The 24,773-nt window shown below is 44.8% G+C and overlaps 1 protein-coding gene across 1 annotated transcript; it reads left to right on the plus strand.

The window, feature by feature from the left end:
* Positions 1 to 397: 397 nt before the first annotated feature.
* Positions 398 to 12,869, plus strand: GPR26 (G protein-coupled receptor 26; the record flags this gene model as incomplete). Its single annotated transcript, XM_084209897.1, has 3 exons — positions 398 to 1,065; positions 6,591 to 6,704; positions 12,638 to 12,869. The coding sequence occupies 3 exons, from the start codon at positions 398 to 400 to the stop codon at positions 12,867 to 12,869; spliced, it is 1,014 nt and encodes a 337-aa protein (XP_084066023.1).
* Between the last annotated feature and the right edge of the window lie 11,904 nt (positions 12,870 to 24,773).

Genomic DNA, 24,773 nt, shown 5'->3' on the forward strand with positions numbered 1-24,773 from the left:
GGAGAAAGAGAGCACAATTCACTCGGTGGATTGCCTGCAAGCTTGGGGCTGACAATCAGGGCTCTCAGGAGAGCAGCTTCTCAGAATACCCCGCTCTCCTCGGAACGGACCGACGGCAGGCAGTGGTTCAGTCCTGCTGATATTTTTTAAGCCCTCCTCGCAGTTTGATGGGCATTCCCAGTGCTTTTGTGCACGTCTCGGGAAGCGTTGACGTGGAAAGGAGCAGCGAGGAGGGGGAGGTTGGAGGAGAAAGCTGCAGCTCCTCTAAAACCACGGAGGGCATGCACGGGAGGGAGCAGGCTGGGGAGGAGGGCGAGGCGGGGGCACCTCGCACCATGGTCCCCCGGTGCCGGCGCGGCGCAGTTCCGGAGATGTCCCTGCTGTGACTGGACGCACCATGAGCATCTGGGAGCTGCTCCTGGCTTTCCTGGTGGTGCTGCTGATGCTCGTGGCCCTGCTGGCCAACGTGCTGGTGCTGATGTGCTTCCTGTACAGCGCCGACATCCGCAAGCAGGTCCCGGGATTGTTCATCCTCAACCTCACCTTCTGCAACCTGTTGATGGCCGTCTCGAGCATGCCCCTGACCCTGGCTGGGATCATTTACAGAAGTCAGCCGGCCGGAGATCAGGTCTGCCTCGCTGTGGGCTTCCTGGAGACTTTCCTCACCACCAACTCCATGCTGAGCATGGCAGCTCTGAGCATCGACAGGTGGATTGCCGTGGTCTTCCCCCTGAGCTATCACTCCAAGATGAGGTACCGGGACGCCGCTCTCATCCTCAGCTACACGTGGGTGCACTCGGCGTCCTTCCCCATAGTGGCAGCTTCTCTCTCCTGGGTGGGTTTCCATCACCTCTACGCCTCCTGCACGCTCTACAACAAGAGACCAGAGGACAGGACACAGTTTTTGATTTTCACCGGGGTCTTTCACGCCCTCAGCTTCCTCCTGTCCCTGGTAGTGCTGTGCTTCACGTATCTCAAAGTGCTGAAGGTGGCACGGTTCCACTGCAAGCGCATCGACGTGATCACTATGCAGACCCTGGTGCTGCTGGTGGACATCCATCCCAGGTAAGCTTCCCCTGACCTCAGCAGCTGCTCCTGCTAGAAGTGAGGAGGGGGCTCAGTGTTGTGGTAAATAGAGAATGATCTCCCTCACAGCAGGGGATGGGGAGGGGGAGGAAACAAACATCTTCTCAGCCTGTTTTTGTTCTGCACAGTTCTTTTCACTTGTGTCAAATTCTCTGATTGCTGAACTCATTATTTTAGGCTTGTTTTGGGAGGGAGAGCATATGAACAGGCAGCTTTGCCCAAGCATGCACTTCCCTCTGAGACAGTGATCAGATCACTGCCCTTTGTCTCTGAAGGTGGATTTAGTGGTCGATAGCTTTGCATATTTTGGGCACTGTCAGCCCAAAACCCGTTGCTGGATTCCTGAGAGGGAGGAGGCTGCACATGTCCCTTGGAGTTTGGAAGGGAAGCTGAGCGCTGCCTGCTGCTCCTGTTCCCAGCAGTTTCCCCTTTGCTGTGCTCTCTGTAACTTTATCATTCCTGAAGGCAGAATCCTTAAGGGAATTACATCTGCAAAATTCATGTGCTCGAATGCCTGTACTTAAACCTTAAGCGAGAGAGAATTCAGTAGCAGTGTTAATGTGACAAACAAGGGATGTATAAAGCTCGTTTCAAATGGGGGATTTTAGGCAACTCCCTTGTGCCTTGAGACAGGAGGAGAACAGTCCCCAGGGACTGGCAGGATTTTGTGGGCTGGAAGGCAAGAACCAAACAGGGAGAGGAGTTCGTGCAGAAGTCACACCAGGGATTATGCACAAGCCATAAATCTTGTGTGAATAATCGATGTATAGGTCTGGAAGGGATTCAGGCTCCGTGTGTGATACAGGGAGGAAATCTGCTTGGAAGAGAGGAGAGCAGAGAGCAGAGAGAGAGGACAGTCCCATGCCACACATCCCATCTGACCATGCCTGCTCCCCTTTGCTCCACCAGCCTCTCCATCTGCAGCAGCCAGGAGCAGAGCTGCGGGGCTCTGAGCACATGTGGCTGTCCTCAAACACAGGTCATGCTTTGGGGATGCCTGAGGCTAAGACAAATAAGTCTGGAAGGATCAGGGCAGGACAGCACATTTTAGAGGAACAGAAACATTTGCTCAGAATCCTCCTGTTAAGCTGTTTGAGCTGTCTCTTGACCAAGAATGCAGAGCAGAACTTTGGGCAAGCCTTGTTGCCGTTCTTGAGAAATACGGGGATAAATCTTCCCTTGTTCACCAAGTCACACTGAGGAAATAAACACCCTCCTGCCCTTCATGCTGTCTGCTTGATGAGCTGTGCCTCGACTGCCTCAGCTCCTGCAGCATGAGGGGATGTGGTGCTTACTCCCAGGAAAGTGCCACAAACCCACCAGGGCTGTTTGAAACCCCACTCCTTTTGCCTAATGCTGAAAGTATGCCTGGACTGCACAGCAAAGTTTAGTAAAAGGGCAAAAATCTCAGTGCTGCTTCTCCTCCCCTGCAGTCTTTCCTGGTTGAGGTTGATTTGAGGGTGTTTGTGCTTTTTGTGATCCTCTCAGTGCAGGGTGCAGGCAGTGGGGCTGTGGGAATGATGCTTCCTCTCCTCAGGGGAGCCAGAGCTGTGCGGGCACTTTGCTGTGAGTGACCTGCACCACTGCCTGTACCTCTGGCACCAGGTTGTTCTGGTGCCCCTCTCCAAGAAAGGTTTTATTTTCTTTTTTGCCCTGCAGAGCTGGTGGGTGATCAGACCCCTGGAGGGGCTGCTCTAAGCAGTGACAACTCCTGTGCTGAAAGGGGCAGACCTCAGGGTCCCCAACCCTCCTATGGGAGATGCAGCTCCGCTGGCAGGGGCAGAGATGCTCAGAAAGGTCTGACATAACAAAAGGCACCATTTGCACTGTGCAACAGGCAATTTCAGGGTGCCCTTAGCACCTGGCAGCACAGCTGTGGGTGCTGGCAGAGCCCAAAGGAGAGAGCAAAGTTTGCAATCCCACTTCAGGCTACTCTGACTCCTCTGGCTCATGGCAGGGTCCAGTTCCAGCGCTGGGAAATGCGTACAGACAATTTTCTGCTCCCCATGACTCAGAATCCACCCGCAGGGGGGTCTGGTGACAGGAGTTGTGACAGATGGTTTTATTACCTGTGACTTAGAAAGACACCAGTGATCTCCTGAAGATCATTAAGACGAGCACAAAGGAAACCTCCAAGTAGCCTGCAAATATCTGTGAATGTTTAGGGCATGTGGCATTTCAAGTTAGCTGAGGCTTTTTTAGTGAATCCTGCTTTTTCTTTCTTCTTAAGACTGAAATATCTTGGGTATTGTGGGAGGTTTGGGCAAAACCTCACTTAAGGGCTTAACCCATGTATTTCTTAATTCAAATTATCTGTAGTATCTTTTTGGTGTATCCAGCTCCACACATCTTAAGGTCCAATATTCCATAAACTTTGTTTAAAATACCAAACCTTCAAAGGGATATAGCTCAGATTTCCCAGGATATTCAAATCTTTAAATGAAAGTTTAGCCAATAAATCCTGTTCTATTACTGATGTCACTGCTAGAACTCACTCTCTTATCTTGGTGCATGAAAGTGTGTGCAAAATCAAAATATTAATCTGTGTGCATGGTCTACATGAAGGAGTGAGATAAAATACCTTCCTCTGTGATGTGGTATTTACTGGATACATCTGGAAGGGCTGAACAAAAGAAATGGGTTTAAGTCTACCAGGACAGTCATGGGTGAACCCAGGAGTGAGAGACAGCTTTGCATGTGCCAGAAAGGAAAAGATGTGGCTGGGGAAACAGAGACAAAAATGACACCACCCTCTCCTCCCTACCAACACCTCAAGTGAACCTGTTCTGGAGAGTCACTTTCCTGTATTGCCATGGGCTTGGGATATTCTGAATTTGAGAACACAGGTCTTAAACAAAGCTCACGAAACTCTCAGATCATTTTTCTGCACTCAAAAATACTCCAAGTTCCCCGGCTCTTGCAGAATTGAAAACACACAGGTTCCCTTGAAAAGGTGGATTTTTTTTTTCCCTTCCCAGCTGTCATTTCTAGCTGCAAATAACTCACATATAGCACCTTTAAATGTGTCATTTTCTTTAAGAGAAAGACAATTTGTTAGAAGAACGAACTTTTCCTCCAGTATTTATTTCATCACATCATGATCCTGCTCTGGGCCTGGCAATGTAAGACCAAATTTAGAAAGGAAGAAAAGAAACACTTTTTCTTTAACAGGACCAAAGGAACTCATTGCCACAGAGACCACTGAAACACACTGAGCTCCTCAGGACACAACATGTGTTGATAAAACATTTACAGATGAGGTAAATAATGCAAGGGTATGGCCATGAGCCTCAGAGCTGTGAGAGTGTGGAGCCTGAGAGTGAGTCATCCATTAAAAATTTACAACAAAAATGGAAACACTAACGCCAAACAGTTGGGTTTAAAAAAAAAACCAACTATATATATGTATAAGTGCAGGACAGGGGCCAGGCCACTCAGTTTGCCTGAGAAGTGACTGTGTCACTGTGAGATCTGTGCAAGGAGTCAGCCACGCTGCCATGGGCACAGAGAAGGGTTCAGGGTGGCAGCCTGGCTCTGCTCTGCCCTTCCCAAAGGGATTTATTGAGGTACAGGCACATCCCAGTGCTGCCCAGTCCCATCCCAATGCTGCCCAGTCCACCTGCCTGGAGCAGACAGGGGCTCAGCAGAGACCATGAGCACAGGAGTCCCTCAGACAGACAGACAGAAGAGGAGGATGAGCTCTCCCATTAATCACAGTTTTCACAAGGCAATGTGCTGATTTCAGGGAATTTTGGCATTGAAAGCAAGGTCTCAGCCCTGTGCTCCTCGAGGCAGGCACACTGAGGGGATTCAGAACTCTCTGGTGGACTGCTGAGACCACCAAGAGAAACCCCAAAGGAAAAGCTCCCATCCTAAAATACCACAGGTAGGAAAGAAACCTATGAGGTGTGACTAATTTAAACTTGTTTGGTTAGAAACAGGGCTGGTTTGAGGTGAGGAATGAGGATATCCCAGGACCGTGGATTTGTCAAACAGTTCCAGCTTTGTGGAGCCTTCAGCCCTGCAGATCTGATGGGATGTTTATGGCCACACACCTCTGGGGCACAGAGAGAGCTCCTGTGCTGGGCTGGAGGTTCAGAGGGCTCTTTTCCCATTAGGATTTTGTGGTTTTGTTGGGTATCTTGCTGGGGCATTTCTCCTCTCCAAGGCTGTGGTGTTGGAATTGCTGAGTCCAGGGAAGGAGCATGCTGCCAATCCCACTCTGGATATGTGGGGATTTTGGAAGGAGTTTGGAATGAGTTGCTTTTGATGATGTGGTTTATTTTCTTATCTTCTACATAGGAAGGGTGAGCTCAGCTCACATCTTTACCACATGGTTCAGAAGGTCCCAAGACCCTTAGCTGCAAGTCCTTTTAAGGATTTATTGACCAATAAAACACTGCTACCAAGGATATTCATGTTTTTGACCCAATCCCTAAATATTTCATCTTATGGACCCATGCTACAGTGTGAGCTTTCTTAGCCAATCACATTATGACACACAAACTACAATGCTGCATTCTTTTGTAACTAATTTTATTTTTTCTATATCTTTAACACTCTAAACCTTTCTCTTTTTAACTTAACGTGTCCTTGCTTTAAATCCACATTCTCACTTTTAGCACCTCAGTCTGGAAGCCTTTTCCAAGGTCTCAGATCAAATCCTGAGTTTTTAATTCTAAGCTTTGGCTCACAGGCCCAAAGCTCTGAGAATTCCCTGCATTTTGGATTCCAACAGGATATTTTCCAAGTCTCTGAGTATCACCTTGCTTGCAAATACAGCTCACAGTAGTTCAAGAAAGAGCTGCAAACTGAATTCAAGGATGAATTCCACCCATTTTTCTGTAGATCAATTGATGTAATGGGGGTGTGTGCACACAAACACACAACCACGTATTCATCAGTAACTTTGTGGAGGGTAAAATGAGCAGACAGTGCATTAATAATTTGGTTTTGTCCCATTTAAACACAGTCTTTACCCTTGTAACTACTTTTAGTTTTTCTATATCTTAAACTCTAAAACTCTAAACTTTCCTCTTTTTAACTTAACGTGTCTCTGCTTTAAACTCTAAATCCCCATTCTCACTTTTAGCACCTAAGTCTGGAAGCCTTTTCCAAGGTCTCAGATCAAATCCTGTGTTTAATTCGGATTCCAACAGGATATTTTCCAAGTCTCTGGCTACCACCTTGCCTGCAAATACAGCTTACAGTAGTTCAAGAAAGAGCTGCAAACTGAATTCAAGGATGAATTCCACCCATTTTTCTGTAGATCAGTTGATGTAAATTGGGGTGTGTGCACACAAACACACAGCCACGTATTGTCAGGAACTTTGTGGAGGGAAAAACGAACAGACAGTGCATTAATAATTTGGTTTTGTCCCAATTAAGTGCTGTGCACAAGTAAAGCAGATTGTTCTCCATCACTGCATGGTGAATTGGAATTGGGAATTGCTGGCTGGTGTTATCTGTGCCTGATGTTGTGGTTTGTGCTGGGTGTCACGCAGCGTGCGGGAGCGTTGTCTCGAGGAGCAGAGGAGACGGAGGCAGCGGGCGACGAAGAAAATCAGCACCTTCATCGGGACCTTCATCCTTTGCTTTGCACCTTATGTAATCACAAGGTAAGTTGGACCTGCCTCCTGGGAAAGGCTGCTCAGAGGCACTCCTGGCTCAGGGAAGTAGGGCACTCCAAGCCAGAGCAGGATCCCAGTCTCCTGGGGGAATCTGATGTGCCCCTCCTGTAGCAGAGGTTGCATTTACTGAGCTAACAAATGATGGAAAATGTCCCAGTGCTTCTCCTCTCAGCCCTGACACAGTCTGAAGGTCAGACTCTGCTCACTCAGCCCAGTCAATGTGCTGCTTGCATGGGAGGGATTTAGGAAGTCAGCCCATAAGGTTTTGCAGATGATGCCTCAGGTTTGGCTTTTATTTTTTCCATGTCTGTGCTGCTTTAGTGTGTGGGTCTGAGCTTCATGTGAGGGGATGCTGAGGTCTCTGCACAGAGCAGGGAGACAAAACAATTCCTGCTCCAGCTGGGCACCAAGGACAAATGACCCAAATCTCAGGCTGGGAAGACTGAGAAGAAGGATGGGACTTGATGGGCTAAAGCTGGAATTGGACAATTAACTCCAAAATGCAAGTAGACCAGAACTTATCAAAGGGAGAGACCTCATGACTGGTTGTCCCTTTTTTGGGACCATTTTGGTCCATCTTGGGTGCAGCCCTGGCTGGGCTCTGGTGCTGCCCAAGGTGGATCCATGGAGGAGATCCTTTGCATAAACCCCTGCTTTATTTAGCTCTGCCCAGCCTCTGCTCTAGGTTAGCCCCCACAAAGGCATCACAGACATTTTTTTGTTGTCACCTACTGCTCTGACTGACTTCCCAGTCCAGGGGTTGATCTCCAGAGAAAATCTCGCCTGAATAGCTCAGACTGTAAAAATTTGGCCAACAAAATTCTACTGAGGTGAAAACATGGTCCACAGACTCAAACAACAGTTTTGTCTGATTGGGTAGGGTTTATTAGTCATAAATATCAAATATCAAAGCTGTGCTGGCTCATAACTGAAAAATCTTCTTGTGATTTATGGTGGATATCTATCCACCAGCTTATCTTTGGAAATGGCTCCTGTGGGAAACACTAAATTACTCTGGTGAAATAAAAAGTGTTAGAAAGTGAGTACATTCAGAAAAAAGTTATCTAGCTGTTAAAGGAAATTTACAGCTTGCATTCCTTATTATAAGATTTTGGAAAAACTGAGATGCTGCAATGCACAACAGAGAAAGAAAACAAAAATTAAGGTGTCTCCTATTTGAATACTATTAAGTAGAAATTAGTGGAGCTGACGTCATTCAAACCCAGATCCACCTCGAAAAACGTCATTAAAAAATCTGGATTAAGAGTCAATATAATTGAACTTTTGGCCAACCTTGAGCTTTTCCAATTCAGTCTTACACCCTGAATTCCTGAATTAGAAAACTTAAGTAATTTACTAGAATTACCTTCACTTTCCCTTCAGGGCCACAAGACACCACTGCAAGCCATGCACTTAAATGGAATGAAAGGACTTGTAATTAAGGACATTTAGCCTTAATTCTCAAGCTGCAAGATATTAGAGTATTTGTCTTTTTTCAAATGGTTAATTTTCATTTCATGTTAGGTCTCTGAACGTACTGAAAATCCTCCCAGTCACAGAATAGCTGGCAGCTCATCCTGAGTGACACCCAGCGCTCTAACCAGAGCTGTCAGGAGTATTTTTGTGCTACTCCAAAGGCATCTCAGCACTCAGGCACCACCTCCCCACTTCCTCTTCACTCCATGGCATCCCAATTTGTGTCTCAGTAGCCTTAAAATACAGAAGAGGGGGTAGAAAAATCCTGAGCCTCCTCCCTTTAGTCTGCACAAGGATCACTTCAATGTTCTCCTGCTGAGGAGCAGCTTCTCCACAGAGGGTGATGGTGAGGAGAGGGAAAATGCAGGTCCTGGGTGCAGGGGGATGTTTTGGGGTAGGGTGGGAGCTGGTCAGACATGGCAGGAGGGGTGAAGTCTCATGTGTGAAATGATCACTGCATATCATTGTCACTGCTAGAAATGAAGGGGTGGGATCATTTTCAGGCTAAGGATTTATTGCTCAGACAAACATCAGTCTCAGAGGCTGTGAGATTTCAGAGGAGCAGGCATTCAGCCATAGCTCAAGAGCAGTCCCAAGTTCTTTGTTACAAGGCAATGTAGAACTTTCTAACCCAATGGACAGTTCCACAGGGTTTGTTTTGCTTTTCTGACCCATCACCTTTACTCACTTCTGCTGCACTCTGGATCCTTTTGTCCAATGGGGTCTGTCTCACAGGCACACATCTGCTTCTGTTATAACTTCCAAACTCTCAGCCTATTCCATACAGCCCCAACCCTTCACCACCTTAGCAGTGCAGTTTCTCACTCACTTCAGGCATATTCTTACTGACAACTGTAGAAATATGAGTTCATGATTTTTCTGCTTAAAATCTGTGTATTGTATTTCTACATCAATCCAAGCTTCTCCCAAGGCTGCAGATCAAACCCTTCAGTGCTGTGGGAGTTTCTGTTTTTCTGATTCCCACAGCTGCTCAGCAGGCAAAGGGGAATTTCCTCTTGAGCTCCCTCACAGACCCTGCTGGACTCCTGCAGGGTGCTCCAGGACACTCATCCCTGCCTTCCCTGACACCAAGGGGATTGGGAGAATTGGATTTTAATTGTGTGAGCAAGTGTGTAATTGTGTGCAATTTCTGGACCACATCCAGGGCTTTGCATCCTCAAAAGAGACACGATCAATCCCAGCTCAATCCATGGACAGAAGTCAGGAGAGGGAGTGCCCTGCTCAGCCTCTCCTCATCAGCAATATGTTTCAATTAAACCTGCTTTTAAGTGCTCCCTGAACTGGGGGCTGACAGCAGCAAATCACAAGGTTTCACTACAACATCTTCCTGTTTCCACACTAAAATATCCCATGAACGAGTGGCAGAGTTGTGCTCATGACCCCAGACAGATAAATGCTTCTCTGGGCAAACCTGAGCTCTTCAGATCACACTGAGCTAAAAATCAGATTAGGCACTTCATTCATCAAGAGAACACTCTTCTAATGAGTTCAGTGCATGACCTTAAGTGGTGCATCAGGATCTGATTGCCTTGGACCCAGTGTCTCCACTTCACCAGCATGACAGGTCTAATCCCCCCATTATCTATTTCTAGGCATAGATTGTTTCTTGTTTTGTAAAATAACCTGCTGGTACACATTTCTTCCCTTGCTGTATTCATCATTACACAATTAAATCTACTTGTTCCAAACCTCTTTTCTCCAAGGAACTTTTTCATAAGAAAAATGAAGATAAGTCATACAAGTTTCTAAAATTCATTTCCAACTCCAGGCATTTCATACTGAAATACAGAACTTTGCTCATGTAAGTTAATAAGTCAATGTGTGAGGAAATTGGCCTTAAATTAAAAATCCTGAAGTAATAGCAGGCAGAAGTTCATAATCCCATGCCCTCAGGTTTCAGAGGAGGCTGGTGGAACAGGCAGAAGATGATTAAAATTCTGTTGTATCATCTCTGGGGATAGGGGGTAAGCAAACCCTGGTTTTAAAGTGCTGTTTGCCCTCTGCATATGCAGATCCTACTTGGGCACACAAGAAGCTCAGAATTCTTCTGCAATATTTGTTCTTTAGCATCCCAGCTGGGTGGGCACATGCTCAGTGAAATATTTTAGTGTAGTGGTTAACTGCACGTGTAAATAAAGGATTTCCAGTGTGCATTATGTGGGTAGAGATCAAGGTCACACTCTTCAGCATGGAATTCTTGTTTGTTTGCTGAAGGGGAAATAAAATAATTGGATAGCCATGTGAAATGACACACTCTACAGGGTTGTGAGTTTCTGAAATATGAACAAAACATCAGAGAAAGAGAGCTTACAGCTTTGCAATAAAAAGGGTTTGAAGACCAGACAGTAGAAGAGAGGCTTATGAAAGCAAGCCAGGGAATTATGTAGTTGATACTGTAAAATTTAATTTACAGGTAGCACTGAAATATTAATGTACCTTCACTGAAAATGTCTTCTTTTAGGTTGAAACATTTCATGAAAATGGAAGCTGTGCATATAATTTCCCTCACAAATGAGAAACAAAACCTTTCAAAGGCAATAAATTCTGTGATGTGCCTTGAAAGGCTGACATTTAATTGTTTGTACATGAAATGGAAATGCATAGCTCAGGGTTTGGCTACATTTCTATGTTTGCTGCTTGATAACAGCAAATGTAATTTACTGTAAAAAATAATGCATGAGAATTGAAAAATGTGTAAATGTCAAGGAAGCTTACAGAACGCAAGGAAAATATTTAAGATCTTGTTAATAAAAGTGTAAGCTTTTCATTTGATCAGTCAATGAAGGTAAAATTAGCAAGTCTAGGCTTGCAACCCTGAAGTGTCTGCTTGATATGCTTTAAATGGAGATTGTTAATGTCTCATAGAACTGACTGACAGAGCCTCAGACACAAATTTGTCATATTTTGGTTATTCAAGGCATCCACTGAATTTAATTAAACGTAATCAAATTCACATCTGTAAAGCACTCAGTAAAAATAAATCATCCAAATGAGATTCAACGTGGTAAAAGTCAAAATGTGAAGTAGGCATTGAATAAATGAAGTGGAGAACAACAAGGATGGCTCATGGTAGATTACAAAGCAAATATGACTCAGTAGATGATTAATTTCAAAATTGTCAATTCTCATTTTAGAACACGTTAATGTGGATGCCATAAGTTGCATTTTATTAAAGAAGAGAGAATACACCAGATGAGACCACCTGGAAACTGGAGCAGATGAAAATTATGTCTGAGTTCTGATCTTTGTGGGAAAGATAACAACCATGAATTACAGGGAGAGGTTGAAAGAACATTTGTTTAGTTGAGATGAGAGAGAAACAGGACAGATGAGGGTTCTTTGGGGACCTCAGAGCTGCTGAGCCAACCAGCACCAGTGGAGTGGCACCAACAATTCCCAAGTATTTTCATTCCCTGGTCACCTGAAATGTCCCTCACATTGACTGGACTGTGACATCTGCCAGCATTAATTTAAATAATACATCGTAGTGAAAGTTTATGGAATGGGAATGACTGAGGAAAAAAAGTCCTCATCTCCAAACTGCTTGAAGTACCAACATGATTGTCACTGCTGCTGCAGGAGCCACCCTGCAGAATGCTCCTTGGAAGTGGTGCTTTGTCAGGAGAAAGTATTTCCCAGGCAGATTTAAAAACACCTGCTGCTGCAGACAGGACCAGCAAAGACCTGACCTGCCATGTGGGGCTCTGTGACAGCACATGTGGCTCTTTGACCTCTATAAAAATCAATAGTTTCTAACAGCTATAGAGGCACATTGAACAGAGCTGCCCTTTGATGCTGCTCAAAGGCGTGGGGAGTTATCAATATTTGCCTGTCAAAAATGCTCTCCCTCAGTACACAGTGAACTGCCTGGGCTAGTGTAGGTATGAGGAGTACATTAAGCTCTTCCCCCTCCTCCTCCCGTAACAATTTTAAAGTTTTGTCTTGCTATGTTTGTTGCAAATGTGAATCCTTGCCCTTTGAGCTGGCCAGTTTTAATTCAAGGTGTGACACACCACCTCTCAGCGATGAATTTTTCATTTGTGCTTCTACAACTCAAACTGTTGGAAGGCACTGAATTCTCTCTGGGAGCTGGACTGGCCCAGAGAGCTGGGTAGCCCTGGTGAGGTGACTCAGGTGCTCTAGAGGTGACCCAGAACCACAAGTCCTGACTGATGCTGGGTTTTTAGGTTGCTCATAGCAGAGGAATTTGACTCCCCTGAGACCAAGCAATGGCACTTGTTTACATGCCTCCAGTTTACATTTGCAGCCTTTAACATTTATAAGAGGAGGACAACAAGCATATTTTCACAAGCAGGGCTTTCTTTTCTTTAGTTTTGTTGCAATTGCCCAGCAATAATTTGTGGGTTTGGGCTGGGTTAATGTAATTTATAACATTCCCTCTCTCACCCTCCCTCTTTCCCCAGACTCGTTGAATTATCCTCTGTTGTCCACATCAACTCCCACTGGGGGATCATTTCCAAGTGCTTGGCTTACAGCAAAGCTGTTTCAGACCCTTTTGTGTACTCTTTGCTGCGGCACCAGTACAAGAAGACGTGGAAGGACATCATCAACAAGATCCTCAAGAGGAGCTCCATCAACTCCTCGGCGCTGGCGGGCGAGCCGCACAGCCGGAACCTTCCGCAGCTGAACGAATGAGGAGCCCGGCACGGCACTGCCCAGGGATCTTGGTGACACAACAGCAACTGGCCCACCCCCAGTAGCTCTCCTCAGCTGTCCAGGGTTTGGGAGGCAGCTGTGGGCAGGGTGAAGCCCAGACCGTGTCCCTGCAGCAGCCGTGTCACACCCAGGCTGCTCCGGACCTCCTCCCTCCGGCTGGAAGAGCGCTATTGATCCGTGGTCCTGCAGGCTCCACAAATACAAATCTCCCATTGATTTCCATCAGCAGCTGCATTTAGAGATAAAAAATCCAGTCCTCGGCAGAGAGATTCATGAAGGTAACGGGAGGAAAATGCTGCTGGTGTGAGGTTGTTCTGAAGAGCTGCGCAGGGATGTTTGTGCTGTGTTTGTCGTTGGCTGCAGGTGAAGCTCCTTCTGATGTAGCTTTACAAAAACCACTCCACCCTAGTTGGCTTGAGAAGGTTGTTTGTAGGAAATATCTTAGTGGGAAAAGCTTAAAAAAAAATAATTTAAATATTCATCCAGTGCCCAACACAGTTCAGCCTCTTCTGACATACATTTTGGGAAGAATGCCATGGAATTGAAGGAAGAGAAAAACCACTTTTGGAGTGTGCTGAATTCAGCCATGTCTTCTCTAAATTTTAAAGTTATTTACGTAGAATCCCACTAATATTCTCCCCATTAAATTTCAGGAAAATACAAATGGTAGACAGGGTGGAAAGGTCAGGATGCCTCCTGCCTCCCTTCCATATATCTGAGCTGTGAGCAGCTGGATTTTGCTCAAAGCTGCAGATCTGGGCCCTGTGCCCAGGAGGAAAAATAACAAATCTCTTTTTCTGAGGAGTTATTAATCACGGGGCTTTTTCCTACTTAAAGGAAAGATGAGCCTAAGTCTGAGTTTCAAGTATAATTTCCAAAGCAAGTGGAGCACAAATAATGGGCCCCCCTCTCCACCATGAAAGTGGAGCCAATAATCTGAATCCACATCTGAATGTGCAAATCTCTGGAGGTGTCAGTATAAATCTTTACAGCTCTGGATTGCAGTTCTGCATAGGAACATTATTAACATTTACCATGCACTCAGATGCCTGCCCAGATTTTAAAATAGGCTTGGTTAATTAGGCTTCATGAATGCAATGGCAGCTTCAATAACAGCTGGCACAACTGGCTGTGCTGCCATCCATCCCTGCTCATATTCCAACTGTCAATGCCATTCTGAGGAAATAAGGCCCCAAGCTGTAAAAAATGTGAGATTTTGAGTTGCCACCTTCTCTCACGCAAGAGAAGGGCTTGGTGTGCTGCAAAAAAATGTCCACTGTTGAATTTTCTGGCCTCTGATTCAACGCCCACACTGGGGACTCAGTGAGGGGCTTCACCCCAAAGTCAGTCAATGTCATACCTCAGTTATGATCTGAAGATTATCAGCTACCATGTAAATAAAAATTTTCAGCTTAATTCTTAATTTCAGTTATAAAGAATACCATAATTACAATAAAATCCACACATAATTATAGCCACAGAATTTAAGGAAGATTTTAAAACATTGCATTCAAATGAGCCCTTATCCAGATTAAATAGTCTACCTCATCTCAATCATTTTGCTTCTTAGGCTTAACATAATTTTCTCAGGTGCAATAGATGAAAACACCCAGTTCAAAACTTGTTTCTTAAGAAATTCAAGACATATTGATGATTGGATTGTATTAGAACACAGGGTGTTAGAAAGTTGAATATTATTGAGTTTAAAAAGATAAAAAGCTCCATATTGGGCATGTTTGACTTAAATTGCACCAGGAAAGGCCACAGCCTTTGTAAACTTACACATGGAGCTGATGCCAAAGCCAATGGGAGGTTTGTATGTCAATAAGGGCAGCTCCAGAAACATTTAAACCTTCAAATTCAAAGAGAGTAAGCTAATTTCCCAGGAGAAAAAAAAAAAAAAGCATAATCCATTTAGGATGTCTAGTAAAAGATGGAGAATACAGCACTGGACTTGTCTCATTATGCTTGTGTATCACAGCCAGTCACTGGTTGATTTATATCCCACCATGAGCAATAAATCTCTCCCCTTGTATGTGTTTAAAAAATTGTCTCTCTTTCATGGTGCCTTTCTTCCCTAATTAATCTTATAACAGAGAATAGATATGATTTCCCCTTCCTTGCATCAGCTCTCTGTCATATTTTGACCATCTGAAGCAAGCAGGAGTTGTAAATGCTGGTGCTTGACAAACTGCCTCAGTACACGAAATAAAAATACCACCCCAACATTTCCTGATGACATTTTATAGGATACTCAAAATATGATGCTGTGGCTTGTTAAGTGCTAGATTTTTCAGCTGAATTCTCATAGGCAACTGGCAAAATTTTCTAAAATGTGTGTCTCAGTGATGAATGTAGATATGAGTAACTATCTGTCTGCTGAGTATGGTATGTACTACACAACACTCTGGCTGGAGTGAGTTAAAATCATGCTGGTCAATGTCATGCACAGTGTTTATTATCTCTGCTCATGAAGCAGAGCTGTTCTCTTGTCTAACACACGTGCGTGCAAGGAGGGCGGGGGGGGTGGGGGGGGGGAATTTCCATTTGCTACTTCAATATTTCTGAAAAAGTTTGTCAAGTTTGGCTGCAACCTGTGCCCAAAAATCTGGAGCTGCATGTGCAAAATCTGGGCAGCTGCTTAGGCAATATGCAGATTTCTGTTTGTTGTATCTGTGACCCATATGCAGTATCTACTCCTCACACGCATGTTCAATTAACATTTCCTTCAGAGCTTGTGAATTTGGCAGGCAGAGCACTGGCAGATGACTAAGGGAATGTAGTCCACCACGTCGTTTTGTGGGTTCTGAGCTTTTTCTTTTGTTCATTTGAACGGTTTTTACACCATTTCAGGGCCCTAACTGGGAGCTGTGATCCTGGTTTCTGTTTTAATCTTGAGCTAGTTTGAATGTGAAGATCTGAGTAATTGCAATGGGCAAAACTAGGAGAGACTGATAATTGAACAATTATTAAGTACCGGGCCCTCACTTGACATAAATCAAAATAATGGTGGTTTCACCTGAGGGTTGGGTCCATTAGGTGACTTTATCCAGGATTTATAGATTTATTTCTCTATGTGTAGGGCTCCTTTTTTATGGTATTTACAAATGGAAGGATGTGAGCAGGATTCAGGGAGCTCCTCTGATGTGCAAGGGCTCACTTCCAATGTCAGGCAGCCACATAGCTCATTAAGTTCTACCCCTGTTCTTACACTTTGTGTAGATTACCCTAAAACCTCTTTTCAGTAGCCCCAAATCAGACTTTTTAGAACTTCCCTTATGTCTGAAAATAAAAGCAAACCTAGAGATTAAAAATGCTTCAGACAAATCCTGATGGAGCCTGGTGGCTGCTGCAGCTGTAGCCACACATATCACAGCATCCCAGATCAGCTGAGGTTGGAAGGAACCTCAAAAAGCCCCCAAAAGACCCCAAAATCCACATCCCTGCCTGTGGGAATGATTTACCCTCTCAGTCTTGCCAAAGCACCTAGAAAATTATCTTGGTCTGCTTCAGGTCAACAGTAAAATCTTCTGGCAAGCATATTTTTAAAAAAATAACTGAGACTAATTTTAAACTAAACTTCAAAAGTATCAGAACATCTTTAGGAGGCTCCAGAGGTGAGGCAGGACTGGATGTGAATGGGAGGCTGGGCAGTACAAACTGGCTTTGCTGCAGTGGTTTGGGATTCCTTGGCTGCAGGGAGCTTTTCCCAGCGCCCTGTTTCCAGCCTGAGAGCTCTCCAAGTGTCTCAGACATCATTCACTCATCCCAAAGAAAAAGGAGAAAATCCTGGCAGAGCCCTGTAGCTGTGCCATAGGTTGGGCTGCAAGAGCAGCACAGCTGCCTCAGGAGGATCCTTTTGGGTTTGGGAGGACTCTCATGGTCTTCAGATGGTTTTTATGGAAAATACTCACATAGTTGGAATGACCACAGAGGTTTAGGTCACTTGCAGAATGTGAATTTTTCTGGACCTACATGCCCAAGGTTTCTTAATCCTAAATGAAGAAGGCTCTGAATATCTTGTCCTACACATTTGTATGTGCACAGTGAATATCTCTGGAATAACCCTTTGGAAATCTCTGCTGTTGGATCTGTCTTCTCCCCACACTCTGCGTTCTCCTGATTAAACAAAGCTTAAAGGCAAAGGCAGAGTTTTCACACCTCTGTCAGCTCGTTGTTACTTGGCTCTAAAAGTCACTGATCAGCACGGAGAGCTCAGCTGGAGCCTGACCCCAGAGTCACTGGTGTTTGCTTGGCTGGATTGGGAGGGCTGAGCATTGGCTTTTGTGTCTGCAGAATCAGGGATTATGTCTTTGTAACCTCCCCACACCTGAATAAGTGAGAAAAATGTCATTGTAGCCTTAAATCTATTTATTTTTCATTTGCTTCTTGTGCTTTCAGCATTCAATGTAGTGAAAATTTTCGATGATTGAAGTTTTTTTAGGAAAACCATCCTGCTCCAAAAGGCAGCTGTCCCTGTTGGGAGGGTATAAAAGTTTACACAGAGAAAAGAGCTGCTGCAGTCTTTGTAAAATGTCAGCTTCTTACCTGTACTCCTGGTGTGTTTGGTGTAAATATGTGTTTAGGATTGCTGGTTTTTAAGCAAATACTGCTGATCTATGAGCTGAGGAAGTTGCTGTAGTTTACCCTACATGTCTATATTTCTAAGGAGGAGGATTAGCCCTACAGGCTCGAAGTGCCCTTCAGAAATGTGTGTGCCAAGAAGCAGAAGCATCAGGGCTGTGACAGCAGGGGTGGCAATTGAGGAGTAAAATAACTTTTTTTTTTTTTTTTTGGTTGAAGAAATGCTATTTCACATGGTTTCAATATACCCAAAGGCACGAGTCCATATGGCTGATTATTCACACACAAAGTCATGTCAGGAAAAGGATTTCCATCTGGAATTCTTACTGAGTCACAGAACCAGGGAGGGGTTTGGGGTTGGAAGGGACTTAAATCCCACCCAGTGCCACCCCTGCCATGGCAGGGACACCTTCCCCTGTCCCAGGTGCTCCCAGCCCTGTCCAGCCTGGCCTTGGGCACTGCCAGGGATCCAGGGACAGCCACAGCTGCTCTGGGCATCCTGTGCCAGGGCCTCCCACTATCACAGGAAACAATTCCTAATTCCCAATATCCCAACTAAATCTCTGTCAGTTTGAATCCATTTCCCCTTGTCCTGTCACCCCCTGCTCTGGTCCAAAGTTCCTCTCCATCTTTCTGGCATTAGAAAACTCTTTTCTAGTCACTGTAGTTCTACAGTCAGAGCTTTAAAACAAATGTTTGTTAAAAGTCATGCAAAGAGCAAAAAACAATTCAAAAGTCCCCCTTCCCTTGGGGTTTGGATCCAGTGGTTTTTAAAGCAATGCCAGAGCATCCCAGTGGGATTTCAGTGGGAGTGCAGCAGGGCCATGGTGCAGAACTGGCTGCAGCTTCCCCCTCCTGCCCATCCCACCCTCCTGCTCTGTATTGCCCTCTGAGCTCTTGAACAAAAACTTCAGAAAGCCCTGCCAGATACCAAAGTGTTTTAATTGACCTCCTGACCACTGAACCCTTGTGCAGGGACAGGTAAATTCTCCTCCTGTTTTGCTAATGGGATCAAGGAACGAGCAACAGAGGGGGAAAAGATGCAAAGGAAGGAATCTCATTAATTGAGTGGCTTTAGTGAGGAAAATGTCAGTGAAATGCTCGGTGCCCTCAGGGTCACACAGCAAAAATGTGACAAGGCTGGGGACAAGTTCTCTGTGCTTTGTGCCCAGCCTCATTTAAAAATAGTAAAATGAAGCTACCTGCATCAGCCAGACTAAAGAATGGGTCTTTTTCTAGCAGAAACCATAGGGCTTCCCAGCCAAGACATTGGAAAACTATTATCACGTATTGCCTTGGAAAATAGAAATAGGTAATTAAGAGGTGCCTTGATTAGCTTTATTTACACACAGGGCATTTTTCTAATCCTTACAATTTTTTTTTTCACAGCATTTTTAGTTTTGAAGATCATTTTAGGATTAAAATTTCCAATTATTTGGCAATCACTAACCGTTCCCTTCTGAATTCTTGCAGGAATGTAATTTATTACCAATCCTTCCAGATACAGTGGGATATAAAATTTTGTCCCTAGATTAGGCTATTAGAGGATTATTTGATTTTTTAAAAAGTCGTTAGGAGCTGGTTTTACAACTCCTTGCTGCAAGGACAGTGGGGTTGCTTGGGTGAGTAAGGACCATTCATATCCTGAGAGGGATAAAAATTCAGTCTGTGTATTTAAAGTATTTATTTTGTTTTGCAAATATTGAAAATAGATGGTTTCCTATTTCTAAAAGCACCTAGAGCCAGTCTGAAGGAAGATAGTTATGAAATAACATTGATAGCTGCTGTAGATAGGGCATGTTTGATTCTATTATTATAAATATACCACTATAATTTATTGCATTACACTTTTTTTTTTTTGTATAACAATGGGGTGTAACTGCAGGGGCTATTTATTTAGGGGGGAAAATGGGAATATAAATGAAATCTTTCTAAGTTGCATGGATAAAGGGATGCACAGACCTCTTTTTAATGACAACACACTAAGGAGTGCCATGAGTTAACAGGGATTTTAGGGTCCCAGGTAAACTGAACTCTGAGAGTCTCCTAAGAGATATTCCAGAGAAACAAATCTGTTAACACAAAGGCAAACATGTAAAATCCTCTGTGTCTACACTTTAAAGGAATACAACAAAACAATTATTCTTCCTGAGTTCAGAGTTTGGATAATGGGGCTTGTGCTGTCTGTTCTGTTTACAATGGCTTGTGCTTTGTGGGTACATATCAAATGTTGTAATATATTTTTATTACATAGAGTTAATGGTTAATACAAAGTGACATATATAAACAAATACATACTAAATCTGTATATTGTGATTTTGTTAACTTTACTGTTAATGAAATGTGATTATGACAAATGACTTGGCATGAGCTATTTTTTCATATAAAATTAATGTTTTAAAAAGCCTGTTTCACTTCATTGTTCCAAAAGTCAAAGTCCAGAAGTTCCTGTGGTGTCATTACAATGCTGTGACCCGTTCAGTCCCTCCCATTTTTTTTGAAAAACAGCTACAAAGTCCTTTGCAATGGAATATTCCTTCATTCCAATATGAGCAACACAAGTGGAAGAATTGGAAAATCTGAATGCACAATGCTTATGTCTAGTTTGGATATATGTTTAGCCTTGGTGCAGGTGATTCTGCTTAAGCTGAGTTCTTCCCTGACATCTTGGGCAGGTTTCAGGGTTGGTGAGTGGCTTCCTCCTCCTGCTCCCTGGACACCTTCCCCCATTCAGAATTCCCACAGAAATGTTGAAGGCTCTCCCTCAACCCCACCCAAGTGGTTTGCACCCTGCACAGGACAGAATTTCGATCCTCAGAGAGCAGAGTCTTTCATTTTCCATTTAAAGTCCAAATTCTTGGTCCCCAAATGGATTTTTCTGCTTTAAAGGGATTCATCATTTATACTTTAATAATTTATAATGAATTTTATTAACAGCTCAGAATGGTTTGGATTGGGGTGGGCCTTAAAGGTTATTTTGTTCCACACCCCCTGCCATGGGCAGACACCTTCCACTCTCTGGAATCAGCAACATTTCCAGTCTTCTCCCTGTGATCTCCAGACAGAGATTTGAGCTGAAGATTAAATTCCACTCCAGTGCACAGATTAGGCCTCTTAAGGGCTCTTTTGCTTCCCACCCAGGTGTTAAATCTCCACTGTAGAAAAGCAGAAGAGATCCCAGAAGAGCTGAAAATTGTCAGACATCAAATAATTTCTGATTTAACCAACACTATTACTTTGTGCTGTGTCTTTTATTCCCACTTCCCCCCATCATTTTAAATAACTATTTTCCCCACCTCTCCCTGTGCATGCCCCACCTCCCTGCCAGGCACAAATTAACAGGAGTCTCCACAGATTAACACCCTGCTCTCAAAAAAGCTGGCAGGGCTGGGTGAGGTAAATCACTGATTCACATTCAGCCTGCAGCCACTTTTAATTTGTGCTGAGAGCAAGGCACAAATCCAGCTCCAAATCCAAGGATTTCACTGTTTTCTTTGAAAGAAGAAGCTGATCTGCAAACCTCAGTACAACAAGGGTGTTCTCACATGGGGGAAAGGCATTTCCCAGGATCCCAGCTCCATCCTGGCTCCAGGCTCCAACAAACAGGCAGGGGAAAGCTGCTAACACCATGTGAGACATTCTGGGATGCTGTTCCCTCTCTGAATCTGTGGGAGGTTTTATTTTCCTCTGGTCTCCATTACAACTTTTTTTCCCCATCCCTTAGGAAGGACCTAAATATTGTCTTTCACAGTACAAAGGAATATTAATTCCTGGAAAGTTTCGCCTGGAGATTTAGCACAGACAGAATAATTACCCTGGAAAATGCAAGGAAGTGTAGTTTCAAAGGATTCACCATCCACATCATTATATAACTTTTTTTCTCTTCCCAGTACCATGCTAGGACCAGGTGAAAGACCTCATGGCAGCTTCTGCTGGCCTGGCTCTGGGAGGAAAGCAGCTGCAAGACAGTGGGCACGTCCCAGCACCTCCAACAATGCCAATATTTATCTGAATCCTTTGGCTTAGCAGCACCTGCAGTGCAGAAGAGGGGCCCAGCCAGAGCTGCAGGAGCCCCAACACAAAATAAAGATCCCAGGTGTGTCCCTGAGCCACTCTGGTCCCTGGCATTGGAGCAGCACAGCAAATCTCAGCCCAGCTCCAGGGACCCAAGAGACCTCTGAGGGAGAAGGTGGGGAGCCAGTCCGTGGCCTCTGGGACATCTGGGGACAGCAGCTGACCTAAACTGGTGTTACACCTCTCTGTGGGGCTGCACAGACTGGTTTCCAGAGGGTGGGCTGGAATATGCTGTGCAAACATCACAGAAATGTCCATTTTGAGCAGGGGGATGGAGCACCTGTGATATGGGAGAGCTGGGGGGGCTCACCTGGGGAGGAGCAGCTCCAGGAGAGCTCAGAGCCCCTGGCAGAGCCTGAAGGGGCTCCAGGAGAGCTGGAGAGGGACTGGGGACAAGGATGGAGGGACAGCACACAGGGAATGGCTCCCAGTGCCAGAGGGCAGGGCTGGATATTGGGAATTGGGAATTGTTCCCTGGGAAGGTGATGCTGCCCCTTGTCCTGTCACCTGCTGCCTGTTTGCAATGTCCCTCTCCCTCCCTTCCAGAACCCCCCTTAGGCTACAGAATAACTCAGAGACAAACAGCAAACCTGGCAGGACTCTGAGGGTCACAACTGATCCATGCTGAGCTTTTTTCTGAACTTGTGCAGAGGAGTAGAGCCAGGGTTGCTCCTTCCTCCATTAATATTTACAAAGCCCTACACTTTCTCAGGGCTGCAAATTTTTGTTTTATCACTATGAGAAAAACCCCTGAGATTTAGAGTTTTTAAAAATACCATCGTTTGTTAGTTTGTACAAAGCTACTTTTTCCTTCCATTTTTTGTGATCTTAAGATTGCTCTCAGTGCTTTGTCATCTGTCCTCATTTAATCCGTTTCAAAATTTATCCTTGCAGCATGAAACGTTGCTGTTGATCCCATTAACTGTCTTCTGATAATTGCAGGGTTTAAGAAAGCTAAGGACAAAAACTGACTGAAATTAAGCTTGAAATGAATAAGAACATGAAAAAAAAAAAGAGTAGGAGTATGGTAATTACATGCTTATGACTGTGACATTAGGCAAAAGAAAACAGAGCAGCAGATGGTATCTGAATCTAAAGAAAAATGTAAATGGTGATGAACTCACACCATTCCCTAAATAATGGTGTGTTTAGCAGCAGGTAGATGTTCCATGTAGAGAAGTGCTGCCTGATAATTCAAGGACATACATCCAACACAGGAGGGACATGCCAGGATCCTTTATTAGATGAGAAATCACTTTCTCAGTTTCTGTGCACTGCAGGGCCCCCACTTCTCTTTCCTGGCCATCTCTACCATTGTGCTTGTCAATAAACTCACATTAGTGTTGATATTTGTCACTGGTAATCACATAAAACATCATCTTCTCCTGTGGCCAGGGTGGCCTTAACACAGCAATTGCAGCCTGGGTGGGTTTGTTACAGATATTTTTTCTCATAATTTGTCCCTTCTTTGCAATGCAAAAGAAAGAAGAGGAAAGGAATATAGATCTATGCATTTTTTCATATTTATATACTTCTATATTTGTAGCACCTATAAATATGTATGGCCTTTACAAACATATTCCTCCAAAGGAATACTACAAAGGCAATAAAATCTATTATCTGTTAAAAATTGATCAATTAATTTTATAGAAGACATTAGTGTTTTGTAATTACAATCTCCACTTCTTCCACGTCAAGAGGACTGAAAGACTATTTCTGCCTAGCAGCAAACAATGAATATACATGGGCAGTGAGATCATCTCAGAAGAACTTGTAGTTACTTTGGATTGTTTTCTCCTCTATTTTTTGGCCAGTGTTCACAGACTCCTTCCAGGGACTGAGACATGTTCTTGCTATGGCAAAAATGGGCAGAGTAGATGGAGTTGGTTAGGTGACACAGGCACTGCTGATGCCTCAGGTTTGGCTTTTCTGTGTTTCACATTCTGGGCTGCTTTAGTGTGTGGGGCTGGGCTCACATCAGGGATGCTGAGCTCTGTGCACAGAGCAGGGAGACAAAACAATTCCTGCTCCAGCTGGGCACCAAGGACAAATGAGCCAAATCTCAGGCCAGGAGCACAAACCCCGTGGGCTGGAGAGAGAAAAACAAGCAGGGTGGGGCTGCAGGGGCTGAAGCTGGGATGGGACAATGAACTGCAAGGTGCAAATGGAGCAGAGCTGATCCCAGGGAGAGACCCCGTGCCCGGCCGGGCATTTTGGGGCCATTTTGGTTCATCTTGGGTGCAGCCCTGGCTGGGCTCTGGTGCTGCCCAAGGTGCATCTATGGAGGATCCTTTGGATAAATCCCTGCTTCATTCTGTAACTCCATCCAGCCTCTGCTCTAGGTTAGCCTGCACAAGGCATCACTACCTGTGCCTTTCTAATTTTACTTTTTCTTCCTCCATAACCCAAATTCCACGTGTGTTCCAAAATGTGTGTTCCAAAACCTCCATCAGTTTTAGGAGGGAGGCAAATATCCAGTGTGGCCCCATGTGAGCTGCATTACACCATCCCAGGCTGTCTTACAGTGCAATTTCTCTTCCCTGTGCACCCCAGTTCCCACCATCTCTTCAGTCAGATGGGCTGGCCAGTTGCAGCTCGTTATTCCCTGTATTTTGCTCCTTTTGATGGATGCAGGTGCACACACTGCTGCCCTGCTTTCCCCAGGAGCCCCCAGCTCTTCATCATCCCATTAACGTGATTCCATACTTGCCATCATTTCCACATTAGGATGATCTGCTTTGACTGCACACACAGAGATGTTTGAATTATTTCTTGTGAACAGCTGATCAGATTTAGGTCTGTTTGCTCACAAATTACCCCCTGCCTGTTTGAAGGGTCAGAGAGCTGCTGAGTCACTGAAGTCATCCAAGATATTTCAGGTGTTTTGGGCTAGAGGGGCACCACTGCTGCTTACAGAGAGCTGAGGTGACAGAGGGTGGCTGCCATGCCAAGGGGCACTTTGTAGGGAGCACCCTGGCTGGTGGCAGAGCCTGAACCTCTCCAGGAGGTTCTCAGAGCTCGAATCAGCATGAATTCAGGTGTGCACAAAGCAGCAGTGCAACACAGCCAGCCCCAGGGCTAACCAGTGGCTCTGTCAACAGAGGTATTGAGCAATTCAAAAATGCATTATTGTCCCTTCTGTGGCCTCAGGCAGTGCCTGTCTCCTGTGCTGGGGGAGCTGAGGGGCCTCAATTCCTTGTCCAGTTCTGGGTCCTTCCCTGCAGG

This window comes from Fringilla coelebs, assembly GCF_963513975.1.
Source record: "Fringilla coelebs genome assembly, chromosome: 8".
Classification (NCBI taxonomy): Eukaryota; Metazoa; Chordata; class Aves; order Passeriformes; family Fringillidae; genus Fringilla; species Fringilla coelebs.